This window comes from Rhipicephalus microplus, chromosome 5 (assembly GCF_043290135.1).
Source record: "Rhipicephalus microplus isolate Deutch F79 chromosome 5, USDA_Rmic, whole genome shotgun sequence".
Classification (NCBI taxonomy): domain Eukaryota; kingdom Metazoa; phylum Arthropoda; class Arachnida; order Ixodida; family Ixodidae; genus Rhipicephalus; species Rhipicephalus microplus.
Window position 1 is genome coordinate 8,448,942 of NC_134704.1, and position 22,944 is coordinate 8,471,885.

Here is a 22,944-nt window from a genome sequence, read left to right on the forward strand (position 1 = left end):
ACATGTACTTGAATTTGGAAATGTTGAGGGACATAAGCCAGGCAGAACAACAATTTACAATTTTTTAAAGTCTTTCTTGAGGATAAGCTGGTCATTGGTGGAGGGTATACGCCGATAGAGGACGCAGTCATTAGCGAATAATTCAATGGATGCAGAAATGTTTGCAGGGATGTCAGTTATAAAGATCAGGAACAGGAGAGGTCCAAGCACATAGCCTTGTGGTACACCTTACAAGACAAAGCTACTTGATGACTGAATGTAACAATGACTGTATTATGAGCAGTTAGCGAGAAAATACTTAATCTAGGATAATACATGAGTATCAAGGTTGAGGCAAGCAAGTTTTGAAGATGGACCGAGGTGTCACTGCCGTGAGGTGTCACTGCCGGTGCTACCCCGCTAGAGTCACTCGAAAAATTTCAGAATACCGCATCTGTTTTCTGCGTACCGCCACCAATACTTTTTCGCATCACGTGACCTTGCGCCGCCATATCCCTTTCAAGCACTTTTCGGTGAGCGTGTGTCTTGAACGTGCAGTTCTGCTGCTGGGCTTTTAGCATGCGCACATTACCTAAAGGCATTTTGTCGCTTTTATAACGCACCATGCAGATGGGAGGAAGTATACCTAAGCATAAACTGAACGTGACCTAGAAGTATAGTTTATTTCCCCATTTTGTGCAGGAAAAAAAATGCCAAAGAAAGGCGTTCAAACATGACTGTATATAGAGTTGATCTCAAAAATTCTGCCCTTCGCAAGAAGAGTCGTCTCTGCAGTAAGCTACACGAAGTCTGCAGGAAACACTCGCATGCAACAATATTTTGCCTTGATTTCCCATTCGGTCTGGTCAGTGATTAATAGGCCCGTGTACTCAGATTTGGGTGCACGTTAAAGAACCCCAGGTGGTCAAAATTTCCGGAGCCCTCCACTACGGCGTCTCTCATAATCAAATGGTGGTTTTGAGACGTTAAACCCCACAAATCAATCAATGGTCAGTGATTAAAAATAAAACACTAAAAACTCTTCAATTTCCTCAGCTTTTATTTGTCTGTATCTTTTGAACAGACTGCACATGAATTTCGAGTAAGCACATCACGAAAAGAAATTTAAAAAAATTATTAAAATGATTGTTCACTGGTTAACCTTGACGTCAGTGACATTATTATTTGCCATATCGCAAAACATCACTGTGACTGATAGGAAGGTTGCACATAAAATTTGGGGATATAAAATGGTATTAGATATAAAACATATTTTTTACAAAAATTATGATGCTAACGTTGTATACTACCGAGCACACACTTACAATGCAGTTCAGTCAATAAAAAGGGTCACAATGCCCCGCCGCGGTGGTCTAGTGGCTAAGGTACTCGGCTGCTGACCCGCAGGGCGCGGGTTCGAATCCCGGCTGTGGCGGCTGCATTTCCGATGGAGGCGGAAATGTTGTAGGCCCGTGTGCTCAGATTTGGGTGCACGTTAAAGAACCCCAGGTGGTCTAAATTTCCGGAGCCCTCCACTACGGCGTCTCTCATAATCATATAGTGGTTTTGGGACGTTAAACCCCACATATCAATCAATCAAAAAGGGTCACAATAAAAACAAGTATGTATTTTGCAGTGGATTACAATCGTTCTTGGGCCAGTTGTAACAGCTGAATGAGTGGCATAAAAGTAGAACATGAATTTCGTGGTCTGAGCTTTTTTCCTTATCATAATAACCTCGTAAAGCCTTCTTATGTACTCCTACTGTTGAGATAAACATGTAACAGTGTGTCTTATAAAAATTTATAACTGGGCTTGTTGGTTCCGGCATAATACATATAAGTTTTTAACTGCGATACTGTGTTCCTTTAGCATATGCTTTAAAATTTTTGAATTATGCTACTTCTGACCAAAAATCTAGGAAAGTCGGTGGAGAAAAAACTGTAACAAGCGCGCATGATGAAAAAAAAAAAAAGTTGAAATTAAACCGAACCTCTCCACAACTTACAGGCTGCAGACGTTAACAAGGAAACTTTTATGCCGGAGCACAGCTAACTGTCAAGAGCACTCCTCATCTTGTGTTAACGAAGTGCTGTCGCTCAGATTTTAACTGCTTACTTTTCTATGAATTAGTTAGAAAATGACAACGCATTCGCAAACAAGATACGGTAGTATAGCAACCACGTGCCAATTGGCTCGTATGTGCGGCTGCTTGCATTCCAAACCGAGACATAACTACGTCACGCACATCTTCCAATTAGCGTTCACACACTACTCCTACTACATGTATCAATAAGCTGAGCAGCATGTAACGTGCGCGAGCAAGGTGTGATTAAGCTATTAATCGAATGACACAATTGAGTGCTGGGAAGTGAACCTGAACACCAACTGCACATTCAGCATATTGCAAAAGTCATCACAAATTCGAAAGTTTAACGTAGTGAAGAAGTAAATAGTAGCACCTTGCGAGAAATCACTGAACACATTCACCTCCCTACCTAGTGAATACAGCCGTGACACAAAACGCGACTGATGAAGCCATGAAGACTGTTAGTGAGCACATGGCGACACCCGCCACACGTTACGTTCACAATCTTACCGCTCACCGTGCTGTTCATTAAAAAATTAAAAAAAGATTACTAGAAATATCTTCTAATATTGTCTTCAAGAAACACACACATATTCCAGTTCGCCAGGAGCGACATAGCATGAGCTGTGACGTGAACCTCAATAGCGACTGCATATTCAGCATTCTATGTTAGCGCAAACATGCAATATTCACCTAGTGTATGAGCTAATGGCGTCTTGCGTGAAATCACTGAACACACACACACCCTTGTACCGATGAAAAACACCCGTTACAAGACGAGACGGATCAAGCTATGATGGCCATGAAGAAAGTTTGCGAGCACATGGCGACACCGCACGTCGCATTCACATCAAGCTGCTTACTCTGCAGTTCATTTGCGCAGTTCATTCATAATCATCGATGACTAGAAATCACTTCTAGTATCCTCTTTAATAAACACACATGCATATTCCCATTCAGGCGAGCGTAACACAGCATCAAGTCTGAAAGATCGGCCTGGTCTCATCCTTGCTACCAATCTTCTGGACAGCCTGGAAGGGAAATGGCCCCCACCGCTCAATGTTGCCCACATGCAGCCTACTTTTGTGGCACTTTGAAATTTTTGCAAGTGACTCTATACTGCGCTAACCATGATGATGATGGTGGTGGTGGTGGTAATGAATGCTTCCGAGCAAAATGCCATTTATGGCTCGATAGTTGTGAACCAGAAATGTGACCAATGCGCAAAACACGTGTGCGCTACGAGGCGCAAACAGCTTAATAGGTGGTGTTATCACCCCCACACCTTTGTTAGTTGTATAATAGAATAAGAACCTGCATCATAGACGAACTTCCTATTGTCAGTGAGAAGCTTGTCAAAACGGATCTTGAATCGAGAACCCATTTGCACACCAAACGTGTGAAGCTTCTTACTGGCTGCTCGCACGCGCGCAGAGTTATCTTCTCGAACAGCAAAAGAGCAGCCCTCACCTTTACAAGCAGCTTGAAGGATGGTGGTCTTGTCTTCAAACCATGTGAACTTAATAATAATCAGATGATTTTTGTTTTCATGGAACCGACCTAATCTGTGTGCGCATTATAAATCAGTCACTGCAATCAAAATGAAAAGCTTCTCTGACAAGAATGACATTACACGCAATTCAGACTTCACCCAGCTTTCATTGTTTGCATCTGGAATTCTCAAGAATAGTAATTTACAGCATCTTTGATGGTTTTCCACATTGTCACATTTTTCTGCTAGGACTTTTATTAGGGAAGCAAAATTAGTGACACAATCCCTTGAATCAGAAGAAGGTTGCGAGTGCAGCGACTTAACTTCAACTCTTTCTCTGAGATTTCAACTCGAGCAGCAAGTGTACGCAATTAAGCTTCATTGTTAGTTTGGGTACTACGGATCCGTGAAATTTCATTGAGCATGGTTGTTGGGTATAGGGGGTGCTGTCAATGACATCATCGGTATATAAGAGATTGCCATCAAAATAAGAGACAGGGTTTTCTCGGCAATGTATCATCTTGCCTTGTCATTCAGCGTTGTGTGATACTACAATCTGGCGCAGTCAGCGAAGCTACCAAGCTAACGACGAACTCTTTCCCTTAGCTAGCTCCCTGCCATTCCAAAGGGCATCTCCTACGTGATGGAATCAAACAGACTACCGCCATTACTGCCTTTTCTGGAGACTCCCAGAGATGCAACAATTTCATGGTTGCAGTGGCGTGATGATTTCACAAATTCCCTTGAAGCGACTGGGATGGACGCGCAACCGCCACAACGGAACAAGTCCATTCTGGTGCAAAGTCTTGAGGTCGAAGGACTCTGTGTTTTTCGCACACTGGCCGCAGAGCCGGCACGGACCCTAGACACGACAAAAGCCGGGCTGGAGGCAAGCAAGGCAGCTGTAGAAGACAAGACAGAGGCAAGTGGAAGGGATACACCGAGGTGTTTGGCCTATTGGAGCGGCAGTTCTCAAGCACTGTCAACGTACTGGTCGAGTGACGTCAATTCACGTTAGGTCGGCAACTGCCAAATGAGCCGATACGAGAGTACGTCAGTGCCCTTTGACAGTTGGCAAAGAGTTGTGAATTCGGGGATTTTTTGGAGGCAGCTTGGAGACCGGCTTGTTGACAGAATATAAAGCACTGAATTGCGACAGAAATTGTTCGTAAGGGGGTCACAACTTACGCTGGCAAAAGCCGTGCAAATGCTGCAGACGTATGAGCAGGCAGTGGAGGGCGCAGCTGTCTATGACGAAGGATCGCCACAAACGAACATAGTACAGCACCTTTTCCAAGGCAGGAGCCTAGATGGTGACTCCACAATGGCGTCTGTGCGCAGGTGTTACCGCTGCGGCTCTACAAGACACCTTGCTAAGTCACGAGAATGTAAGACACGTAGGAAACGTTGCTCCAAATGTCACAAGATTGGACATTTTCGGGCGGTCTGTGGCAGGTGGGCGGAGCGGGACGTAAGGACGGTCGGGAACGACGGCGCTACCGAAGAAGGCGTGATCACTGTGCTGGCAATCGGAGAGGTGGAACGAAGAATGTTCGCAGTTGATGTCGTTATTTAGAACAAGCTACTTCAGTTGCTGAGGGGTACTGTGTCGTCAGTATCTATTTTGCCAGACAATGTTTATCGAGCCAAGTTCGCCAACAGGTTCCCTTTGACTGCAGCTACAGCGACGCTGCGGGATTTTTCACAGAAGAAAATTCCAGTCTTGTGATGTTTCTATCTTGGTAAAAAGCGCAGCATTGATTATAAGGAACACACAACACAAATGCTTAACTTTAACTAAATGTTTATTGCAAACGTCAAAATATATAAAGGGGATGAAAGAGAAGAAATAATAAAAGGCAGAACAACAAAAAGCGTACATGCAGTGCCGTACATTACTCATCCGTTATTATCTATCACACCATCCAAAAAACGTTCTTTCTGCGTGAGCGCAGAAAGAACATTTAAGGAAGGTGTACTAACATTAAAGAAGGTGCACTAACACACTCAAAATCATCACGTGTCATTTCTGCTGCTTCTACAATCAAACAGGTTAATAAATCTCTGTCCCGATATAAAACGATATATAAAGTTTTATCAAAATACGGCACACAACGGCACTCCTTATAGTGGATTGCCAAGTTTGTTTTTGCTACCGCACATACAGGAGCCAAGCACTCATCGCTCTTCTCACTACTCCTCAGATTCTGGCATACTTCAATCTGGCTGCCCCTACGGAAATTCTGTACAGATGCAAGTGAACATGGCACTGGTGCAGTGCTGGCTCAGAAACAACATGGCCATGACTGCGTTAATGCATATGCCAGCCGCCTCCTATCTGCCCTGAACGTAACTATTTAATCACAGAGTATGAGTGCTTGGCTCTTGTATGGGCGGTGGCGAAATTTCAACCTTATCTATAGCCCATTTGGGTAGTTACCGACCACCACGTGCTCTGCTGGCTCAACTCTCTGAAAGATCCATCAGACCACCTTGGTCGCTGGGCTTTACGCCTGCAAGAGTTTTCCTATTCGGTGGTCTACAAATCTGGCTGCCTACACCATGATGCCGATTGCCTCTCCCGGTACCCTGTCGACGATCCTGAGGAACTGACGAGCCCACAGAGAACTCTATCTTGTCAGTGTCCAACTTCCTTAATATCGGGGAAGAACAGAAGCGCGATCCAGTGCTGCTTGACATCATCAGCCATACGGAATCCTCCCCAAATGATGCTTCCATCTGCTACTTTGTCATTCAAAAGGGCGTGCCGCAATTTCTGACCAGACGGGCCCGACCTTCTCATTGTTGTGCCTAAGCATTTGCGCCGCTGCGTTCTCACCGAACTTCACAACGCTCCCACGGCTGGACACCTTGGCGTATTCCGCACATACGAGCGCGTCCCGCGCCGTTTCTTCTTGGCCAGGCCTTGCTTGCTCGGTACGCCCATACGTCGCCACGTGTGACCTATGCCAACGTCGTAAAACACCGTCGCTGCTACCCGCTGGCCATCTTCAACCAATTGACATACCCGCAGAACCATTTTACCGTGTTGGGTTAGATCTGCTTGGTCCCTTTCCCACATCAATATGGGGAAACAAATGGATAGCCGTGTTTAGAGACTACGCTATTACGCGAGCTCTACCGACCAGCTTTGCAACCGACGTCGCTGACTTCTTGTTACGGGATGTTATATTGATTCACGGTGCTCCGAGACAGCTCCTCACAGACCGTGGCCGTACATTTCTATCCCAAGTCATCGCCGACATTCGGCGTTCTTGTTCCACGCAACACACACTGACAACCGCTTACCACCCTCAAACAAACGGCCTTACTGAACGATTTAACTGCACTCTTGCAAATATGCTCGCTATGTACGTGTCCCCCGACCACCGAGACTGGGACCTTGCCTTACCCTACGCAACTTTCGCGTATAATTCATCCCGTCACGACACAGCGGGCTTTTCGCCGTTCTACTTATTGTACGGAAGAGAGCCGACTTTACCACCGGACACAGTCATCTCAGCTCACACCTAGTCCACCAGCAAGTATGCCCGCGACGCGATTGCGCGAGCCGATCATGCCCGTGAGCTCGCTCACGCTCGGCTGATAGCGTCGCAAACCAACCAATGCCGTCAGTACAATGTGGAACATAAAGACGAACATTTCGATTCCTGTACCCTCGTTTTACTCTGGTCCCCTCATCGTCGGCTGGGCCTATCAGAAAAACTTCTGTCTCAATACACGGGACCCTACCGTATATTGCGTCAAGTAACACCTGTCACCTACGAGATCAGCCCCATTCATCCATCATCATCTGCTGTGCGGTCCAGTGATATATTGTACACGTCTCGCGGATCAAGCCCTATAAATATGCGTCAGATAACGACCCTTAAAGCACCGGGACGGTGCCTCTGCAGCTGGAGGTCATGCTACGTGCCAGTGCATGGAGTTGAAAAAGACAAAGCAGATAGAATGGCGCGAGCTAATCTCTGTGGCTGGCGCTACTCGTTTAACCGGCTGTAAATACATGTGTGACTACCCCTCCGAGTCGGTCTCCTCCTCGTAACAATATTGTTCTTTTTTTTTATACGATGTGCAGAAATACAAAGAAGTATGCTTGAATGCATTACACCAACCTATGTGGAGTGAAGTGGTTTATAGGAAGAGATGACGCTAGACAAAATAGTGAAGTGCATTGGACATGTGATTTATAAGGGATTATTAACATCATGGTTAGCGTCTATATTGGAACATCTGCAGGCTCACATCACCCAAAAAACAAATATTTACTGAGAAGAGTGTACGAGTTAACTTGTGTCTTTAAAAAAAAATACAATGCTTTATTGTATGGAACGAGCAACAAAGCCGTATCTGGGTTCCGATTTTCTTTGCCTATATGAATAGAAATCTTTTGTACAATTCCTGGGTCATTTCTTGGGTCATGTTCCTGGGGCATTTATTTTCAAAGCGTATATTCTGAATTGTCTTCGTTTTGAATATTTTGCTTGTACTATAGTTTTTTATTGCACTGTTTACTCGCTGGCAACCACAAATCACACACTTTTCTCATTTTTATTTATTTCAAAAGATTTGTGTTGCTCCACAACGTATATTTTGGAAAGGCTATTTCATTGTGCGAAATTTGGCATGCTGCAATGCATGCTAGAGTATTTTTCAAATTGGCAAACGCTGTTTTCCCGCGACATATGAAAAATAACCATTTTTGCGTGGTATTCAAAAGAGTTAAAGGGCAGTAAGGAAACCAAACAGTTGCTAATGGGGTAGAAAAGTGGCTCATTGGTTCTTTTTAAGGCGGCAATTCTTAAGGTATGTTTTGAATTTTGCGTGGTTTCGTGGGCCCTACTAGCTAGCACATTTCAAGTCTTGATGGTTTTGAAGCCAAAAGCTTCTTGGCTGTGTAACCTTCAGTGAAGTGATGAAGGAAAGGAAGTATGCTGACCAAATAAAAGATAAAAAAAAAACTGTGTTTGTTTCTTTTATTTTGTTGGCGTACTACCTTTCCTTCATTATGTTTTATTTCAACCAGAAGGGTTTCTGTTGAACTTCTGATTTCAGTTCAACTTTTTGTGAGCTGTTGAGTGCGATCACTCGAGGCACACCCACCCTGATTACTCACCCTGAATAAAGCTTTCTTTTTTTTTTTGCAGGGGTGTGGGTAACTGCAGAAGAACGGCGACTGGCCGAGGCTGTGTATGACCTCAGTGGAGCGTTGCCTGGAGAGATGGTGAGCGGTGGTTTGTCATGGACTGCTGTGGCAGAGCGTGTAGGCAGCCGTTCAGAGAAGCAGTGTCGGACAAAGTGGCTCAACTATCTCAACTGGAAGGAGGCTGGCGGCACCAACTGGACCCGCGAGGATGACCTCACACTCATCAGAACGTAAGGCGGCAGCTTGGTTGAGCCTCCAAGCCAGCTAAAGTAACATTCAGCAGACTTTAAAACAACTCCACATCATCGTGTAGTAAACCAACATTTGCTCAAGATTGCCTTTGAGCTTACTGTATTTTTCGGCTTAGTGAGAGAAAAAAAAATCTAAGATTTGGGGGTGCGATCATTACGCAACAAGAATCAAGTTGCTGCTTGAAATTTTCACAGTGCCTACTGTAAGCGTACCTAAAGGATGAGGCTGTAGAAGACCTATCTTTGGATTAAGGGAATATGTTCACTCAGCTTTATTGTGCGGCTCCACAAATATCACACAAAAATCATAAAAAATTATAGGGTAGAAGGGTATCATCAAACTGCCCTTATGGTCCTGTTCAATACTTTTATCTATGCTGACTTTGATCTGCACTATACACTGTCCAAGCACAAATGGCTAAAATTGTTCTGTGTCTGAAAAAGTAATTTAATCGGTGTAGACGATTTGAAGAGAGCTCAAAATCGGATAACAACCGGAATTCACAGAAGCATCACTTGCCTTTCCTGCCGCCTTGCACCATCATATTAGCAAGGTTCGAAAGCTAAGCTTCGTCTGCCAGATCCCACCCTCCTTACATAAAAAGAATGAGCCAAGAAGGGGGGGGGGGCTGAAAAAAATTATAAAGGCACGTTTGATGAATTTCGCAGTGTATGGGTGTCTCAGTTTGTGGTTACCAACACCATCAGTGAAGTGCTTGCCCGTAGGCCTCGAAAAAACTTCTCATCTGCTGTTGCCTTGTTAACTACATGATGGAAACATTGATGGTCATTTTCACAAGTTTGAAGTGGGTATATTTTTCGTCACTTATTGGGGCAGGGGCTAACATATGTAAAGGGGCTCTGTACGAAGGGTTCGGGGCTAGAGACCACATTGTGACTGCAAAACTGTAAATGGCACACCTTCATTATTTGGTGGCATCCATCCACATCTGTCCTCATGCATGAAAACCACGCAGAAAGCGTCACTGAACCGATATGCCTTTCGTACTGGTTTTCCTGCGTACTGAGAAGGCTGGTGCAGTCATGCATTAAAAGTATGGTTCGACTGCACATTCTTAGAACACCTGATGAGCAGCACGCTTATGAAGAACAAGACAAGAGCAGAGACCCAGCAGCTGTTCTGGCCTGCCTCTTCACAGCATGAAATGGCTTTAATTTTTTTCTTAGGTAGGCTCCAAGACGATCTCTTTTGAGTGCCCATATAACAGCTCTGGCTTTCTGGCACAAGGTCACTTGAAGGTCTTAAACAGGATCTAAGAGCATTCCATGCTTAATAGCGTTTAGATGTCTATGCTGCATTCACTAGCGGTACTGTTTCACCGTTCTGTGACGGGGGCCTTATGTAATTTTTGCATTGCTAAACTAACTAACTAACTAACTAACTCATATCACATGAAGAAATGGGGCTATTGATGGAATAACTTGCTGGAGCGGCAGGAATTTTGTTCACTTGCTTAATGATTAAGCATCCATGCAAAATTAACATTTCTGAAAGTGATCAATCCAGGTGGAGCATCCACTAGTCAACTTCATACCTCTTATACTTACCTCTGGGGACTTGCCTGGAGACTCTTTATACAAGTCTTTGTAACGTTGCATTGAATTTGCATAATTTTCTGTTTTTGGTGGGCAGCGGTAGTTATTATCTCGGCTTAACAAATTTTTCGTGTGGTGCACACATCACATGAATCACGTGTATGCATGTGTGTGCAAGGTCATATACTGTTTTCTTTTTCAGCTATGGTTTTGTATCTATCTTTTCTCACTCCAGTTGGTATTATGAGTTCATGGTGCATGTTTTTATTTACTAGTATGAGTGAAAGTTTCAGTACAAGTTACTATTCTCATGTAAATTGTGACTTCGTAACTTTGTTCATGCCAGCACTATTGGCACTAGTCTTCTGTAAGGAATACAACTCGGCTGCAAAGAGCTCAAGCCTTTGCTTGCTCGTAGAATATTTGATGTGGTAATATGTTCTGTCTATGTGGGCACTCTTTTGTGAATGAGCTCCGTAAGACATTCTTTTTATGGCAGGGTGTATGCACTGCAAGTTTCCGAGGAGAGCATGATTGACTGGGTGGAGTTTGCAAAGGACTGGACCAGGTAACATGTCTTCTGGTCATATTGCTCTCATGAGACATTCGTTCACTTATGTGGTGTCAAAAAATTTAATGCTTTGATCTCATAGATGCCATTTTTTTAGCCAGAAACATTATCCATGTATATAAACTTGGCTCCATAGATTGTTATTATATGGTTTTATTCTCACTAACACTAATGACTGTTTTTTTAGCCTTTTCGTTACCTGTTTTTGCTTTATACGCTTTTATTGTCGTTTTTGGTATCTTTCTTTTATAACCAATTATGATGTTGTATGTAACTAGTATAAATAAACAAATGCTCTGCGATTCTCCATTTTTATTGAACAGTTAAGTGGGCCATAGTGGATGCCGTTTGTTTCATAATTTCACGAGGTGATAGCACTAAAACCTTGATGGACCCTTCATGAGACCATATAGCAATGTTAGAACGTTATTGATCTGTTACAAGATGAGGTCAAAATTATTTTGAAATGGCACACAACCACAACCATGATGTAGGAAAGCCGCACACCCTTGCCACTTGCCCTGTCTAGCCCTCACCAGTCACATTCCTTCTCTGCGTTCTCAAATACTGCAGCCAGAGAATCACGCTACGCACACACCACGGTGTGTCGGTATGGCATAACCTCCGTAATTACTCGAATCTAACGCGCACCTTTTTTCCGGTTAAGCGGGTTCATAAATCGCATGCGCGTTAGAATCGAGTACGAACAAAAAAATTACGGTCAATCTATTGCCATCGGCAAATCCAAAATGGCCGCCCCCTACGTGCGTCGGCATGACGCATCGGCCATTTCTGCCTGTGTTTCCCATGTGCGGCACTTCGTACGTGTGCTGAGCAGTTCGTTATCTAGTAGTGCATTAGCATCGACGGCATGGAAGGGTTGACTCCGAAAACTCGAGTGCACCACGATGCCGCTTTTAAAAGAAAAGTCATCGCGTGTGCAGAAACGGACGGAAATCGGGCCGCATCGCGGTCGTTCGGAGTTCCCGAAACGTGCGTGCGGGACCGGCGGAAACAAAAGCAGAAGATTGTCGACAGCAAAGCTTCTCGCAAAGGCTTCAGTGGACCACAGCAGGGTCGGTTTCCGCAAATTAAGGAGCTGCTCGGCGAGTATGTGCTTGCGCAGCGAGCGGCACAGCGGCCCGTGACGACAGAACTGCTCCAAGTGCGGGCTATGCAATTAGTCTTAGAAAAAAGTCTAATGCGGAGCCAGTTTAAAGCGAGCAGGTGCTGGATAACTAACTTTATGAAGAGGAAAGGCTTTTTCCTCCGAAGGAGAACATGCATATGCGAAAAGTTTTGCGGAGGAATACGATGAAAAGCTTCACAGTTTTCAGAGGTTCGTCCTAAACTTGCGGCGCAACAACGGCTACCTGCTTGGGCAAATCGGGAATGCCGATCAGACACCTCTTTACTTCGACATGCCTGGCACCACAACCGTCGAGAAGAAGGGGACGAAGCAAGTTCATGTGCTGACATCGGTCCACGGTAAAACTACAGTGACGGCAATGCTCTGTTACACGTCAGATGAGCACAAGCTTCGCCCGTACCTCATATTTAAATGGAAGACGCTCACGAAAGGAGTCGTTTTTTCGAGTGGTGTGATCGTGCGGGCCAGCGAGAAAAATGGGTGCGCGTTGCAATCGATGTCTTACGTTTTTTTTTTTTTTTTTCGCGGTGGAAATCGGGTGCGCGTTACAATCGAGGGCGCGGTAGAATCGAGTAAATACGGTAATTTTTTGTATGCCAGCTGTACTAGAGTGCCGTAGTCCTTTCGCATCCCATGGAGCAGCGAGTGAAGAGCCTCTTTTTGCTGAGTGACGCTAGGGAGAAACACAATTTCCCTATTATTAGTAGATTACTCTTTTACAAGACCAAAATCTCCAGGCTTGCTGCAGAGGTAGACTTGGTAAGCGAGAAAATGCACAAAGAGAAAATGCGGCTGCCGAAGCCACCTTGACATTCCCGTAACAAACGATGTGACATCATATATTTGATAGCGTTTCCTAGGGCCTACGTAACTCGTAAGCGGTAAAAATTAATTAGATTGATCTCCAAGCGGTCATAGATTTAAAGGGCCAGTAAACAGCCCTGAGGTCAAAAAATTTTTAAAAAGAGATATATGTGCAGTTTTTTTTTGCAAACATGCTGCCGCAAGAATTTTGCGAATATGTGCTATATTAAGAAAGTTACGGGGGTTAGAACATTGGTCTAAGCTGGTTTCAAATTTTCGCACAGCCTGGTCCTCTTCTCCCTTCCATGAAGGGGAAGGCGTAACCCATCGTCGTGACTCCATCCACTTCGGCAGCATGACACCACGTCCGCGATTGACGTCATCGGTGAACTCTATCAGTCGCAGCGCACTTCCGCTTGCTGTGAAGCATGGTTGCTTGTTTACCATTTGCCGCACCAGCCGCGGGTCAGCCGTGTTAGCATCAGGTGTGAAGTGTTGAGCACAAACGATCAGGTCCCCGGCGTACGTCGTTGGATGGCCGATTTGCTTCAGCCATGCAGCGCGCAGTGCCCTATCGTGAGGCACCCGGTGACGATGCTTCTCCGCTGCCCAGCTGCTCGATTTGCAGCCGACGGCAGAGCAACGCTTTTTACCCGTGTGGCTCATGTCAAGGGCGAAGTACATTCGTACGTGCGCACAGGCACTGTAGTTGAGCGAAGAGTGGACACGAAGAGTGGAACTGCGAGGCTGGTTCTTTCACCGCAGTACCAAGAAATAAGGGGCAGTATCATAGCTGTGGGTGGGAACAAGAACTGACGTTGACTTCACTGATGTTTTTTCACACCTGATTTAGACCAATCGGCGAGCTGCGTGCTACATCACGTCGCCGATCGCCGAGTAGACGTCACTGTGCGTGCAAGGGGGTCGGTCAGGCGTAGGAAATATGTGCGGGAATTGTTTTTCGAAATAGAGGCTCTGCGCGGTGTGCAGCGGTGTAATATTCAGAAAATGTGATCGTTGCGCGGTCCAATCTATGAATTGCTGAGCTTGTATGGTGCGTGTAAAAAAAAAGTAGGAGCCTTTTTACTGGCCCTAAAGGAAGACCCTGTTTCGGAAAAACATTTTTTAAAGCAAATTTTTATGAAACTTTCACAGGTTATGTACCTTTGTGTGCTGATTTCAAACATGAAATTATTGTTTTAATATTATGTGTAGTTGTCAGAATGTTAAATAGGTTTTGTATGGTTTGGAGCAAGATTTATCATTGAACTGTGAGAGTAGTAAAACAAATCGGCTTATAGCAATAACGTGGAATAAATAACTTATCCAGTAAAACAAAAATGGATGTTTTAAACCAATTCGAACAAATGTTATTATAGTATGTAGAGCGTGTTTGAGTGAGTCTAATTGAACTAAGATATTGCTCATGAAAGTTCTGCACTACATAACTTTTGTGTAAATGGGCCTTACCACACAAGCTCCCCTCGCGTGAGTGCAGAATTAAAAAAATATGGATAGTAATGCCCCTTTAAAGACTAAGTCTGGCCTAAGGATGAGTGAATATTTGAGCGACTCGAATATTCGAATTGAAAAAGGGTTTATTGACGACTGTTGCGACGGTGGTCCTACGAAGAAACACGATCGTGCAAGAGCAACGGTCAAGCAGATGCCGGCGATGATCAGCACGAGCCGAGCGAGCCAAGCCCAGCACCCAGTACCCAAGCGGTGGCGATGTTGCTTGCCAACGATGCTCTTTCTTCTTCACAATTTGCCCCCGCCGAAAAAGAGCCATCCTGGCGACCTAAGAGTCTGGAGGCAGAGGACTATAATATGGCTTAAGGCGGGCGACGTGGACGATGTCACGTCCACGCCGGCGCATGTCGTCAGATGGGGAAAGTGGCTCGATGAGAAAATTCACCGGCGAGGTTTGCTCCAAAACGCGGTATGGGCCCTCGTACTTTGGAACGAGTTTTGAGGAAATGCCGGGGGTTTGGTAAGGAACAGCCAGCCATACAAGTGATCCCGGGGAATAGCTGGGGCTTTGTGAAGAGTCGACGTTGTTTTCTTTCTGGCGCTGTTGTTCTCGAGACGTAAAGGTGCGTGCGAGTTCACGGCACTCTTCCGCATTTCGGGCAGCTTCGGACACAGATGGGCATTCGGATGCGTCAGGACGGTATGGAAGGAGAGTATCGATGGTGTGGGATGGTTCGCGTCCATAAAGAAGAAAGAAAGGTGAAAATCCAGTGGTAGACTGTGCCGCGGTGTTATATGCGAACGTAATGAATGGAAGAATGCGATCCCAGTTAGTATGATTGGATGTCACATACATGGCGAGCATATCGCCAAGGGTGCGGTTAAATCTTTCCGTGAGCCCGTTAGTCTGCGAGTGGTATGCCGTGGTCTTGCGATGAACAACATGGCATTCAGAAAGCAGAGACGTGACGACTTCTGATAGGAAGGCTCGACCTCGGTCGCTTAGTAGTTCTCGAGGTGCACCATGTCGTAATATGAAGCGATGAAGGATGAAGGATGCTACATCCCGCGCAGTGGCACTTGGAAGGGCGGCGGTCTCAGCGTAGCGTGTTAAATGGTCCACAGCGACTATAATCCACCGATTTTCATCTGATGTTGTCGGTAGAGGGCCATAGAGATCAATTCCGATCCGATCGAAAGGTTTGGCAGGGCACGGAAGCGGTTGAAGCGCACCGGACGAGTGGAAAGGCGGTGATTTGCGACGTTGACAGTCAGGACAGCCCATAACGAATTTTCGAACGAAATTATACATTCCGCGCCAGCAGAAGCGATGATGAATGCGTTCGTAAGTTTTGAAAACTCCGGCATGACCACATTGGGGATCGTCGTGAAAGGAGGCGCAGATTTGTGATCGCAAGCTGCGCGGGACAACCAAGAGCCACTTACGACCTTCGGGGGCGTAGTTGCGTCGGTGTAGTAGCCGATCACGAATGGCGAAATGAGCAGCTTGACGTCGGAGAGATCGTGGTACCGTAGTGGTTGACGATCCAGAAAGACAGTTAAAAAGAGAAGCGATCCACGGGTCCTTGTGTTGTTCACTGGTAAAGGAGTCGAGGTCGAGAGATGCGACGGAGTTGGCACCAGTGGTTCCGCAGGCCGAGTCGGGAGGTAAAGGCGAACGCGACAGGGCGTCGGCGTCAGAATGCTTGCGTCCGCTGCGATAGATGACACGAATGTCGTACTCCTGGATTTGCAGTGCCCACCGAGCTAGGCGGCCAGAAGGGTCTTTCAATGTGGCGAGCCAACAAAGTGCATGGTGGTCCGTTACCAGGTCGAATGGGCGACCGTACAAATAAGGGCGGAACTTGCGAAGCGCCCACACTAGCGCCAAGCACTCTTTTTCAGTGACGCTGTAATTGGCCTCAGCTTTAGTAAGTGTGCGACTCGCATAAGCGACGACGTATTCGGAGTAGCCCGGCTTGCATTGGGCGAGGACGGCGCCTAGACCAACCCCACTAGCGTCTGTGTGAACTTCCGTTGCAGCTGTTGGGTCGAAATGCCGAAGAATTGGAGGAGATGTTAGCAGATTACGGAGCGTGGCAAACGCGACGTCGCAGTCAGAAGACCAGGATGAAAGGTCTGCATCACCGCGTAGGAGGTTGGTCAGTGGTGACATGATCGATGCAAAATTTCGCACGAAGCGCCGGAAGTACGAGCATAGTCCGACAAAACTGCGTAATTCTTTCAGTGTAGTAGGTTTCGGGAACTCAGCGACTGCTCGCAGTTTTGCAGGGTCGGGTCGAACACCATGCTTGGAGACGATGTGCCCTAAGATGGACAGCTCTCGCGCGGCGAAGCGGCACTTTTTAAGGTTCAGTTGGAGCCCAGCGGTGGTTAAACACGTCAGAACCAGTTGGAGCCGAAGCAGATGCGTAGGAAAATCGGCAGAGAAAACGACAATGTCGTCGAGGTAGCATAGACACACAGACCACTTCAGTCCATGCAGTGTGTTGTCCATGAGCCGTTCAAACGTGGCAGGAGCATTACAAAGACCAAATGGCATTACGTTAAATTCGTACAGGCCATCTGGTGTAAACGCAGTTTTCTGGCGATCAGGTTCTGCCATAGGAACCTGCCAGTATCCAGATCGTAAGTCTAAGGAGGAGAAGAATTCGGCTCCTTGGAGGCTGTCAAGGGCGTCATCTATGCGCGGTAATGGATAGACGTCTTTCCGCGTCACCTTGTTTAATCGCGGGTAGTCGACGCAAAATCGAATCGATCCATCTTTCTTTCGAACTAGAACGACAGGAGATGCCCAAGGACTGTGCGATGGTCGAATAACGCGACGGCGTAGCATCTCTTCGACCTGGTCGTTGATGACGTGACGTTCTGCAGCAGAGACACGGCTGACTCGTGGTGCGGCCCAAGGTGTCGAAAATGGGGTGGAGTGGGGAGCGACTGAAGACATGGGTGGCAAATGCTGCTGGCGGGGTCTGCTACGTACCACCTGGGCATACGTAAGAGGCGCGGCCACGGGCTGCATAGCCGGCGCATGGGCAACAGGCATGGCCACAGGCTGCTGGTGGGCAGCGACGGGAACAGCCTGAGCTACCTCTTCGGCAATAACGTCACGGAGTGGTGAGGGCAGACGAGAGGACGGCGGTGGCTGCGTGAAGGGAATCAACGACAGTTGCCGAGCTACTTCTTCACACACAAAGTCTTTAATCTCTTGCAGGGTTGGTGAGTGGTCGGGAACAGAAGTGAGACTGGAGAGCGAGTCGGCGTGTGAGGAAAATGGCCGAGTCAGGGCGCGCTGCTTCCTCAACTCGTCGAAACTTTGACACAAAGTGACAAGTTCCGCAACGGTGGCAGGATTACGGGCCAGGAGCAGCTGATATGCACCGTCATTTATCCCTTTGAGGATGTGTTGAATCTTCTCCGACTCGGGCATGGTGGCGTTCACACGGTTGCAAAGAGCAATAATGTCTTCGATGTAGCTGGTGAAAGATTCCGTTGGCTTTAGTGCGCGAGTCCGCAAGTGTTGTTCGGCTCTGGACTTGCGGACTGCGGGTCAGCCAAAAACGTCAGCAAACAAGGTTTTAAAGATGGACCACGTCGTGATGTCGTTTTTGTGGTTGTTATACCACATTTCGGCCACGTCAGTGAGGTAAAAGATGACGTTAGTCAATTTGTCCGCGTCATCCCACTTGTTGTTTGCGCTCACCAGTTCGTAGTTAGCGAACCAGTCTTCCACGTCGGTCTCATCAGCTCCGCTAAAGACCTTGGGCTCTCGCAAACGAAGAACGCCGGGGTTGCTGGGGGATGGAGTGGGAGAGCCAGGTTGCGCGTTGTTGGTAGCCATGATGGGAGGTAGCGTTCGGTTGCGCAGCTCCAGGTTCAGGCGACGGCGAATGGCAGCACCCAGGTTCAGGCGGCGGGGAATGTCAGCACCCTCCACCAATTGAAAAAGGGTTTATTGACGACTGTTGCGACGGTGGTCCTACGAAGAAACACGATCGTGCAAGAGCAACGGTCAAGCAGATGCCGGCGATGATCAGCACGAGCCGAGCGAGCCAAGCCCAGCACCCAGTACCCAAGCGGTGGCGACGTTGCTTGCCAACGATGCTCTTCCTTCTTCACAGAATGAATACTTCAGTAGTCGAATTCGGTTCAACACTAATCTGAATTGTTTGAAATTCCGAAGCATTCAAAATTAACTAATGAAGTAATATTAAGCCACATGTGACCCACCTGAAAAGGTGGTTTTACTGCAGCGTTGCCTTGAAGCCTCACGTGAAGGTAATAGTATACAGTTAAACCCCTTTATAAAAGGCATATTCTGGGCAGCAGTTGTCTTTTACATGAATTACATTTGCTTTTGCATGTTTGAAATGTATATATTTTCGTTGCGTAGACAGAACTGTATTTCAACACTGCCTTGTGTACCCAGGCACTTTGAAGCTGCATTTTTCGCTGTTTTTAACCTGGGGCGACCCCCAACAATAGTTGGAAATAAACTTTTTTGGTCTTGATATGAGATGTCTCTCATAAGCAGGGTAGTTCATATGCAGTTTCTTATTCACCCGTATTTTGCTATAGCCACACTGGTGTCTCTTATATCCATTGGTCTCTTATATCAGTGTCTCTTATAAAGGTGCTCGACTGTAATTTTTCAGTTACAAACCACTGTATGATTACAAGGGATGCCATACTGGAGGGCTCCGGAAATTTCATCCACCCGAGGTTCTTGTGAGGTGCTCGTAAATCGAAGTACACGGGCCTCGATCATTTTCGCCTCTATCGAAAATTCCGCTGCTGTCAGCAGTTGAGCACTATAATCACTAGACCCCTTTGGCAGGCCACATGTTCAATGTAGTTATGTGTGCTAAGTATAGCAGATTTAAACTGTGACATATTAAAAAGCTTGCACCCTATTACTGCACAAGACCTGCCCCCATTCAAATTTGCTTCCACTTCGGACCAAAAAGTGAGATTTGCAATCACCTAGTTCTAATTCCTAAAGGTATTGTAAAAATTAGCTGGGTCACGACAAAACCGCTCGTTTTTTTTTAAGCATGTCATACATACTTTTAGAACTACTTACTATTCTGCCTGAAATTATTTAACAGCATCTTTATTTGCTTAGAATTTGTTTTCAACTTTTAATTTACTATTTGTTCATCTTCTTGTGGCCATTTTAAAATGTCCAGATGAACGCTTGATCATGATCATGTCTGCCGAAAGTTACATAGCTGTGCACTGCAAAAAGAGTTCAGATTTCAAACTGAATTGTGTTCTTTTTCCACAAGCGTTGCATTCAACATGGGGTGCGGTGATAAAAGGGACACTAAAGTAAAACAATGATTAGGTTTTGATCTATCTTTGAAAACTCTTACGTCGTTAATTTTGTCAACATAAGTTCATTGACAGAGCAGAATATCAAAATCCAAGTTATAAAATTTTGTGTCGAAATTTTCACGTGTGAAGTCACGAATTGCGAAGTGCATTCGTCGCGTTTTGGCGACATTAGCACAACGAAATTTCCTGAAACTTGCTATTAAGGGGCCTTCTCACACAATTTTCTATCATAATCAGTCCCTTGGGCTTAATCTTTGTGCGTTCACAAGTACACTGGCAATATTACAATACATTTGGTCGAGCACTTAATTATTGAATAACCTATAAACAAGTCAGCAGCTTAAAAGTTGGGGTGCACTCGCGAGCCGTGACATAACGAGTAGCTTGCTGGGTGAGCGTCTGCCTTCGGAGAACGACATTGTTCCATGGTGAGCTGCTCGTAAAATCGAGATATTTTAGTTTCTTCAGCTTGGCACTTGACATGACGTCACATACACCATGGCAAAATAGCGGTATTTGAGGTTTATGGCCAGTCACTTCTAAGCTTTTTTGCACTGAATAATTCTTTTAAAGTCTATTTTTCATATATGTATAGGCATAATAGACACTTTACTATTTTTTCTGAAAACCACGAATCGGTGGGTTGTCCCTTAACATGTGAATTTAGTGCACCCTTCACATGTTAAAGGGACACTAAAGGCAACTACTAAGTCGATGTTGATTGTTGAAATAGCGGTACAGAAACCTCGTAGTGTTACTTTTGTGCCAAGGAAAGGCCTATTTTGAAATAAAATCACGTTTTAATAGTCCGCATCGGGTTAGTGCACTTCAAATTACCCGCCTAAAAAAGTGAACTAACCATACCGACTCAAGTCACTGTTGCCGTGCACAACGTTGCCCGGCTTTACTGCGCTAGTAGCAGCAGACCGAAAGCAGCGGGAGCCACAGCAGCAAACACGATCATTGATCAATTTCCAACCATTGGCTCCGAGACAGCAGACGTTTTTTTATTCAACTGCGCTCCGCTAGATGGCACCACCTGTCCAGTGTAACTACACAATAATTGAATTTTTGAACCACTCGCACCATTCTCCATAGTAAGGTCCAGCGGTTCTTTCTTTCTATGAATCAAACAGAAACGAACAGGCAGCGTTTTATTGCGTCTCTTAATGCACGGAAGGTTCTTTATTTAGTACAGCTAGATCGATCACTAGTGATTAATTGTAGGCGGTCTGTCTGATGTCATCGGGATCATTTTGAGAATTTCCTACTGTGGCGCATGTGTTTTTGTGCATTTTTCTAATTTATCGATAAGTAGGGCACTGTTGATAATATTGTCGTTTTAGATGTTGTTATACATTGAGCTTTTGCTCTGACGTAAATTGTTATTTGACATTAAAGTCCCTTTAAGGGGCCATGGCATGATTGAAGATCTTGTGGTCCAGCTCTTTAATACCGATGACGTAGAGCTCATGACAAACGATAGTGAAGAGCCATGATAAACTTTTCAGTGCGCTGCTTTTTGCAATCATATGCATAAATCCCATTTTATTTATGTGCCAAGATAGCTGATGCAGCAGCAAACCTAAGAACATTGCGAAATAAAAACTGCTTAGCCTACCTTCATCCGAATGCACGATCGTTGGAAAATAAACAAGATGCTACAGATGCGCTCATTGATTCTCCTGCTGTTTACATTAATGCAATAATGCTCTCAGAAATTTGGTATACACAACATAACGTTTCATTTACGTGTATTGGTTATCAAACATTCATATTCTACCATCCATAACGGTGGATGGTGGCGTGTTACTGCTGGTTAGTCGTGCTCACGAAGTGCAAACTCTAGAGGAATTCACTATTTCAACCGATAATTATCAGATATTAACAGCACAAAATGGCCCAGAGAATATTTCTGTGTTCTACCATCCTTCAAATGCTCAATGTCAACTATTGCTTCATTTTTTAAAGAAAATAGCCCCGCCGCAGTGGTCTAGTGGCTAAGGTACTCGTCTGCTGACCCGCAGGTCGCGGGATCGAATCCCGGCTGGGGGGCTGCATTTACGATGGAGGCGGAAATGATGTAGGCTTGTGTGCTCAGATTTGGGTGCACGTTAAAGAACCCCAGGTGGTCGAAATTTCCGGAGCCCTCCACTACGGCGTCTCTCATAATCATATGGTGGTTTTTGGACGTTAAACCCCACATATCGATCGAAGAAAATAATGGAATTTGTATCACAAAATAAATATGTATTGTTTCTCAGTGGTGACCTGAACATAGACACGTTGTCTATTTGCACTATTAGTAGTGGTTTTCAGTCAATCCTAAGATCTTGTGTTTTTGTCAGTGTTATTAATGAGCCAACCTGTGGAGTTGTTAATAAGCCCTGTGATTATTGAGCCCTGTGAAGTAGTTTCAAATCAAATCCTTCTGTGCGATATTAGGGACCACCTTCATATTTTTGCTTTTATTTCTTTGGGAAATAAAGGAAAGCGCGGGTGTACCAATTGTGCGCTTGTGCAAAATATCACAGATAGTTGGCTACAACGTTTTCATTTTTAATGTTCAGAATCATGACTGAAGTCATATTTTATCGTGACCGATGCAGATAGCATGTATTGAGCATTTATTATAGATTTTAAATCTATCTATCAGAAACATTTTTCAAGATCATAGTCTCAAAATCTAAGAAATCTGAAAGGCCTGGGATAACTGTTTACACCTTCACAAGCAGATAATCTTGAAAAACCGCATGTACTGGGAATTTGTAAAAAGTAGAGATACCGATAAGTTTAAGGCTTTCAAAGTGTTTAGAAATAAGCTCAATGCCAAGCGAAAAACTGTGAGGGAACAGTATTATCAAGCTTATTTTAATGATGTGGTAAGCAAATATACCTTGTTGTGGAAACGGCTGAACAACCTTATTAGACAAACTGATATAACTAACGTTGACAGCATGCTTGTGAACAACTGCACGCGGCAGCTTTCTGAAATATTCTAAATGATCATTTTATAGATGTTGGAGAGCCGAGAAATTATAACACAATAAGCA

General features: G+C 45.3%; 1 protein-coding gene across 5 annotated transcripts in view; it reads left to right on the forward strand.

Annotated features, from left to right (window-relative positions):
• The window catches only part of LOC119175049 (cyclin-D-binding Myb-like transcription factor 1), an 83,949-nt gene that overhangs the window by 38,900 nt on the left and 22,105 nt on the right, over nucleotides 1-22,944 (forward strand). For all 5 annotated transcript variants that reach the window (XM_037426226.2, XM_037426225.2, XM_075894801.1 and 2 more), the window contains exons 9-10: nucleotides 8,729-8,957; nucleotides 11,035-11,103. In XM_037426226.2, the coding sequence (XP_037282123.1) occupies nucleotides 8,729-8,957; nucleotides 11,035-11,103 (298 nt within the window). The remainder of the gene's footprint in view (nucleotides 1-8,728; nucleotides 8,958-11,034; nucleotides 11,104-22,944) is intronic.